The following is a 7,057-nucleotide window of genomic DNA, read 5'->3' as shown; positions in this document are numbered from 1 at the left end:
ATGGATTGACACAAACACATGTATGAACGTTTAACTGTTTAAGGTAGTATTAAGGCATGAACAGTATTCATTATCATCTTGCATCAACAATTCAATTTTTTTTATGTGTTAATACTTAATACTCTACATTATCATCGCGCGTCCATTCTTGTAGTATATGCATGATTCCTCAAATTTGACTGATTTATGTGAAGGTATGATCTGATATGTAATATGTTTCACCTTAATTCAAAGATTCTTTCTTTTTTCTGGATGGTTTTAACTTAAATATATTTATGTCTCTAATTGTTTCTCTTTGAAATTGGGGACTCGAGCTTGAACGTTTTTAATTATAAATAAAAAAAATACTATTGGAACAGAGTCACGTGCCTGTGTCTACTCTGTAAGAAATGGTGAAACTAAAGCCTGAGCGGAGAGAAATACAATCCCAAGGAAGGATGCAATGATGAGATTCCCTTCCCTATTCGCGTATTCATAATTATCCTCTTTTTCTTTTAATTACTACAACATTTATTAATTAATACAGTACATTATTTACAAACTACAACCGATTAATAAGTAGATATTTCCATTGTAATTATTTGGAAATCAGTCATAAACAAATATTTATTTGTTACATTAAAACAATTATTAACGACACACAGCAGCTGGATGTATGAAAATGGGAGATAATAATGTCAAATGGTAATTTGCCACTTGTGGACACTGTCTTGGTCTTTCCGGTAAAGGGCAACACACAAAGTCACTTTTCATTCTTTATACAATAAGAACAAATCAACTATATCCACACATGCACCATGCATGCGAGGTTTACGTCCAAATTCGAATTTTTAATTAGAATTTGGGTCTTAGTGTCGTTAATAATTTGATAAACCAAAAGTCTTAAGCTGATTTAAAACAATTAAAACAAAATGTAGCAATACACGAAATAACGTAAAAGAAAAAGAAGGAAAAAAACTTTACATTTAAAAGTAAAAAAAAATGTATAATATGAAGAATTTTAAAAGCTGTTTTGGCTTCATATGCATCCACTGTTTGAAAGTACTAGCAAATATTCAATGAGAGCCATGTGTGGTGTGCGCTTTTTTTTTGATAAACTTATATAAGGATTAATTTACCATTGTATATATTAAACTTCCTTTTATGTGATATAATCTCCATATTGGACAATTATTTAAAAACGAAAAGAAAACTAATTAATGCGTATCATTAACATTACGAAATTAATGGTGCGTTTGGAAATCCTTTTAACTAGTATCGATCATTACAAAAACTTTATACTACTACATTACTTGCATTAAAATAAACACCAAATTTCAATCATTGATTGCATTTATGAGATTGACACAAACAAATTACTACTCCTTATGTGTTAGTCTTTAAGGTATGAAGAGTATTTATTACTATGATCTTGTATCAACGATTCAAATATTTGTATGTGTTACTCTACTACTACTCTCATTTTGTAGTCTTGTTATAGGTGCAGCATTATCATAACAATTAAAGCCTATAAAAAAAAAGAAACAAAAAAAATAAAGAGAGAGAGAAAACGCTCGATTTTGTTTTGTTGCTTAAAGAAAAGAAAGCATTGAGAAAACATTCCCAAAACGGAACAACATTTGTAAGTGGTCCACATGTAAACATACACATTTCAGACCCTCTCTCAGTGTAACAAGAGCGGCGGAGTTCCGTATATTTTTTTCTCTCATTTTCTTACATATACACGTTGATGATAGATGACTGTTTTACCCTTCTGTTTTCTTTGAGCACTAAAGCTAAAATTAATATTTATCAGATCATCGTTTTTTTTTTTGCCTGAAGCTATTAACTTTTAAAACAAACACTTTTTCCATAAATTTTCCCCTCTTCTATAAATAGTCTAGACATATCGTTTTCTTTTATTCTTCATTTTGTTTCACTTTTTTTGTCTTCTCTCCCTCTCAAGAAAATGAGTGTGATAAGGAAGATTTTTAAGGCTTGCTCCCATTCACAAGTAAGTTTCTTTTTGTTTGGAATCACAACTTGTTGTTGTTAAGTGTTCTTTTTAGTGAAATGATTTTAAGACTTTTTTAGTAAAAATGTTTATGATAAGTTTTGGTGGCAAAAGAAGGTTTTTTCTTTTTCTTGTTTTGTTGGTTGAATGTTTATGGTAAGTTTTAGTGACAAAAAAAGGTTTTTTTTTTTCTTGGTTTGTTGGTTGAATGTTTATGGTAAGTTTCAGTGACAAAAAAAGTTTTTTTTTTTTTTGGTTTGTTGGTTGAATGTATAAGAGTATATATGTAAATACAAATAGTTTTAGGATTCATATGTAATTATTTCTACCCTAATCACTCTGGCGTATGTGTATATATATGTGTTAAAACACATTCTATCAATATAAGAAATATTCAGCCTCTACAAAATGTTTCTGGTAAATTTCAGTGACAAAAAAGTTTTTTTTTTCATGTTTGGTTGGTTGTGTGTTAAGTTCTTTTAGTCATAATGTATCCCATGGAAATGGATCTTGGTGAGATTATATCGAGTAGTAAAACGACGGCTGACCCCAAAAAAATGTTTAGGGAACATTCTAGAACTCTCGAAAGTGAGAGTAATTAATTTCAACTAATCGGAACTATAGATTTTTCGAATAGCTTACAACTTATTTGGGTTTGGACAAATTGGTTTTAGGGCCCAAAGGCTTTGATCCGTTTGTTTGGTGTGTCTAATGTTGTATTAATTGTTTTGGTTTTTAGGTTATGCCAATCGGAATCAGAATGATGTCTACGGTGAGTAACATGTACTCTGTTTTTATTTTATTTTATTTACAACAAACAATTATCTGCACAATCTTTTTGGATATTAGTAAAGAAGTAAATTGTAGTATATAATTTTACATCGTTTCCAATTATGTTTAAAATATAATTCAAAGCGGTTTTGTAGTAAAGTAAATATCTATATATACATTTTAAGAAAAAAAAACAATTATTCTGGAATTTATTTATTTTGGTAAAAATCTGGTATTTGTTTATTAAACTTAAAATAAATTATCCACATGGTTTCGTTTTCGATTGTTTGGAAGAGAAATCTCAATTCTCAAGTAATCTTCTGTTGCCGTCTAAAATCTTGTTAGTTGTTAATCCCCGAGAAATCTCCAAGTAATCTTCTCTTGTAAATCTCAAATGACGTTTGCGTTTTTCTCCACAGAGAGTGGAACTCCCGAGAGATGCTCTCACTGAGCAGCAACTCTGTCAAATCAAGGATGGAATCAAGGATGCTACCATCTTCAGGAGGCTGAAAGATCTCTCATTCAAGTACACAATCCCCGTTTCTGAGATGAACTATATGAGGGATGTTATGATGTTCGATCACAGCCTTCTCGAGGAGAAGGGCACAGTGAAGAAGCTGATTCACGGAATTGTGATTGAGACGGTTCGTGTGGGCTCTAATGATGAAGATCTCTTTAAAAGAGATTTCAGAGAATACATGGCTGGAGAGAGCAAGAGGAGGGAAGTGGCATTGAGCCTCTTTAGGAGCATGGTAATGGTAAGTCAAAAGGTGAGAGCATTATCGAGAAGTGCGGTTTACAAGCTGATTAATAAATCAGCAAAGAAACTGAGGGTTAAGGATTGTTGGTCTTCATGGAAATGGAGGGACCAGGATTGTGGCTTTAGATTAGCTACGTGTTTGGTTGAATCGGATGACTCTTTTGATGTTGAATCTGTCCTACAAGAGTACACCACGCCAATATTGATGCTAGTTGACATCAATAAAGCTCCGATGGTACGAGCAACGGTGTTGAAGTTGTTACTAGTCGCCGTCCGTAGTGGCAAAGCGTCAGTCTCATTGGGATTGCTGAGTCTAGTAGGGAGCAACATTGGAGCAAGGTCCAATGTTGTCCACTCTCTTGCTGCAGATTGCATCATAGAGATCATGTTCGTTATGAACTTAAAAGCTGGAGAAGTCGATGTGTTGCCGCTTATGGTGAACCTTTTCAAAGCCCTGAAGCTTCCAGGATCTGAAGAGAATGAGTACCTTATGAAATGCATATTCCAGGCCGTTTCTGTTTCTGAAATCAGTCCTAAAGGTTGTGATCTCTGCTTTAGAGAGCTAATCCACATCCTTGTTTGCCAGAGGTGCCAAAATCCAGAGTTTCAAAAGAATCTTGTCCAATCTCTGGCCCTCCTGATTGAGCGGGAATCTCACGACTTTACAGAGAACAGATTGGTGGATATACTGGGAAGATGTGAAGAGATGGTTTCATCTCCCATAGATGATGAGCATGGCTTCTTTCTCCTCAAGTCTGTTGTGGACAATCTTGTGTACGAGGTGATTGCGAGTCACATGAAGCATGTATGGGTTGTTCTCTTCGCTCGGCTTGTAAACAACGAGACAGCCCAGTTCCAGCAATCGTTAGTGAGATTCATGTCGTTTTTCTTGGTTAGGCATGGAATAGCGAGTCTAGTTGACTCTGTGAACTCAGTTCACCCGGATATCTTCAACGCCTTTGTGAGAGACTGCTGGGTTCCTCACATGAAGCTGATCAACGAGGTCAATGAAGATGAGAAGAAAACCGAGTAAATCTCTTTTGTTTATTGGGGTTCCAGCATTTTGCCATTAAAGTAGAGAAAACTTGAATCTCTTTTGTTTAACGGGGTTGCAGTATTTTGTCATTAGAGTAGAGAAAACTTGAGTTTATGCAATCCGAAACAGATCCTTAATCTCTTTTTGTCAATCTGTTTTGTTTTTTGCATTTACTTTGTTCTCCTTAATGTTATCTTCACAGTTTGAAGTACTTAGTAGCTTAAGGTTGTCTTTCAAGTTTGGCTTAGCTTTTGTAGCCTTTCTGTGGCTGTTATGTAATGACTTTATGATTTAAAACCAAATTACATGTTGGTACTCGCTGGTACATTCAGGAAAATTACAGATTTCCAACTCTTTACTAATGTGTACTAGAGAGTAACAATAGCTTCGATTAACTTTCTCTACACAAACTTACTCCTCATCTCTTGCGTCTTCATGGCCTTACCAAACTTTTACTGGTACCGAATGAAACTTGCAGCATGCTGTTGTTGATAAGTTTATATGGAGTTTGACATCAGTAAAGGTGACATCCGTGCCTTCTTTCAAGATATCTTCACTTCTTAAACCATCCTCCCTGCAACCTAACAACTCACTGGACACACCTCTATCAGACTTGGCAGAACGCTTTGTTTCTGAGATGTGCTACTCTCCTTATTGGGCTAAAACAAGTCCTGAAAATAACATCCAGTGCAGGCATTTGAATCAATCCACACATTCTTTTCTCTTTGTTTTACGTTCAACAGATAATTGACCCTTTGAGGAGGAAACATAAGTTCTAGTGACTAGGCTCAAACCTCTGCTAGTGGATGGATGATCTTCTTCAGAATCTGAATCTAGTAGCTGGAACTTTCCAAGAGGACTACTACAAGTTGACCTTTGAAATAATGATGTAACAGAACTTGAAGGGGTACACGGAAAATGACTTCTTGTTTGAGCAGGTGCATCTGCGATTAAGGGTCAGGTGGTAGTACATGAAGATGCAACCAAAAAAGATGCCACAGAAAGTAAACTCTAATCAACTCAATAAATGTCTGAGTAGAGAGACCCAAATTATCACGCTGAAAGCTCCAAAACACATCTACCTACCAAATGCAACCAAGTTCTAATACGAGTAGCTCCGAAAACAGAATGTTTTAATCATCTTAAGCTGCATCGATTCCTTAATTCATCAGTTTCTAGTTCATCTACACTAAGCTCAATGTATGGGAGTCCAAGATTCCAGCTTTTTCCCAACAGCAACTTATAATCATAGACTTAACATTTCTCATTTCAAAAGACCAAGCAAAGCTCAATATGTATGTAATTACCCGTGGGAAAATATTATGGAGAAGAGCACTCATCGATGCCATCATCGCGATCCTCCTTGCAACCTTAACAACTCACTGGCCACGCCTCTATCAGGTTTTGCAGAAGAATTTTCGATTGAGAACCGAACTCGAAACTCCTGGTTCTAGCTTCTGATCGGACTCTGAGACACTCAGTCGCGTCTCGTCGTAGCCGTCACCGATTAACTGATCGCCGGAGGAATCCAATTGGGGCTCCTATGCAGTTTCCTAGGAATTCAATTGGACCTCCGATGCAGCATCACAAAACCTAGCGAAACGATTGAATCCATAAGAAAACGAATTAGGGATTTGAGGAGCGAGCGAGAGATAGAGGGAGATTCTTCAGAAAGAATTTGAATTGGCGCGTTCTCCAATGAGATCGTTTGGTCGTCGTCGTTTTGACGCATATGGATGTTGGGACAAGCTAACGACGTCGTCTAAGCGAATAATAAAATTTGTAAAAGCGAGGCCCATAAAGAGACCCAACTCTTTCGACGTATGTGAATATTAGATATATGATGATGAAACAATCCTAATTAATTAATAAAATTTGTAATATGAGGCCCACAAAGACCCAAATCTGAACACAAAACTTAGGCCTGGGCAAATAAACCGAACTGAAACCGAAGAAAAAAAACCCGAACCGAACCGAACCGAAATTTTGAAAATAACCGAATGGATACTAAATTCTATAACCGAAATAACCGTAACCGAATAGGTACCGAACCGAAATACCCGAAATACAATTATATTTTCAAAATAATTAGTTATTTATAGACTAAATAATCAAAAATACTTGAAAAATATATAAAAATAGTAAAAATATTCGAAAATAACCAAAATATATCCAAAAATATCAGAAAAATCCAAAAATAACCGAAATATCCGAAAATATCCTAAGCAAAATAACCGAATGGATACTAAATTCTAAAACCGAAAGAACCGGAACCGAACCAAAATTTCAAAATATCCGAATGGATACTAAATTTTGAAACTGAAAAAACCGAAACCGAATGGACCCAACCGATAACCGAACGGTTAACCGAAAGCCCAAGCCTAACAAAACTCCTATTATTCTTAGAAATTGTTATAATTAATAGAAACCGCAGACAACTTATTTTTAATAAAATATCGTAGTAGAAAAAGTAGTTTCATTGCATTTATGTATTATA

General features: G+C 35.1%; 1 protein-coding gene across 1 annotated transcript; it reads left to right on the top strand.

Moving 5' to 3' along the window:
* Window positions 1-3,031: 3,031 nt before the first annotated feature.
* On the top strand, window positions 3,032-4,875 carry LOC9298629 (exportin-2). Its single transcript, XM_021015439.1, has 2 exons — window positions 3,032-3,076; window positions 3,184-4,875. The coding sequence occupies exons 1-2, from the start codon at window positions 3,032-3,034 to the stop codon at window positions 4,555-4,557; spliced, it is 1,419 nt and encodes a 472-aa protein (XP_020871098.1). The 3' UTR covers window positions 4,558-4,875.
* The last annotated feature ends 2,182 nt before the right edge of the window (window positions 4,876-7,057 follow it).

Source organism: Arabidopsis lyrata (assembly GCF_000004255.2).
Source record: "Arabidopsis lyrata subsp. lyrata unplaced genomic scaffold ARALYscaffold_350, whole genome shotgun sequence".
Classification (NCBI taxonomy): Eukaryota; Viridiplantae; Streptophyta; class Magnoliopsida; order Brassicales; family Brassicaceae; genus Arabidopsis; species Arabidopsis lyrata.
This window is presented reverse-complemented; position numbering and strand designations above follow the sequence as displayed.

What these genes read in the sequence shown, in the direction of transcription:
- LOC9298629 (XM_021015439.1), top strand. Translation starts at nt 3,032, where the DNA reads ATGGTTTCGTTTTCGATTGTTTGGAAGAGAAATCTCAATTCTCAA. An exon ending in AGAGAAATCTCAATTCTCAA is followed by an intron (nt 3,077 to 3,183) that starts GTAATCTTCTGT and finishes TTTTCTCCACAG; the next exon opens with AGAGTGGAACTCCCGAGAGA.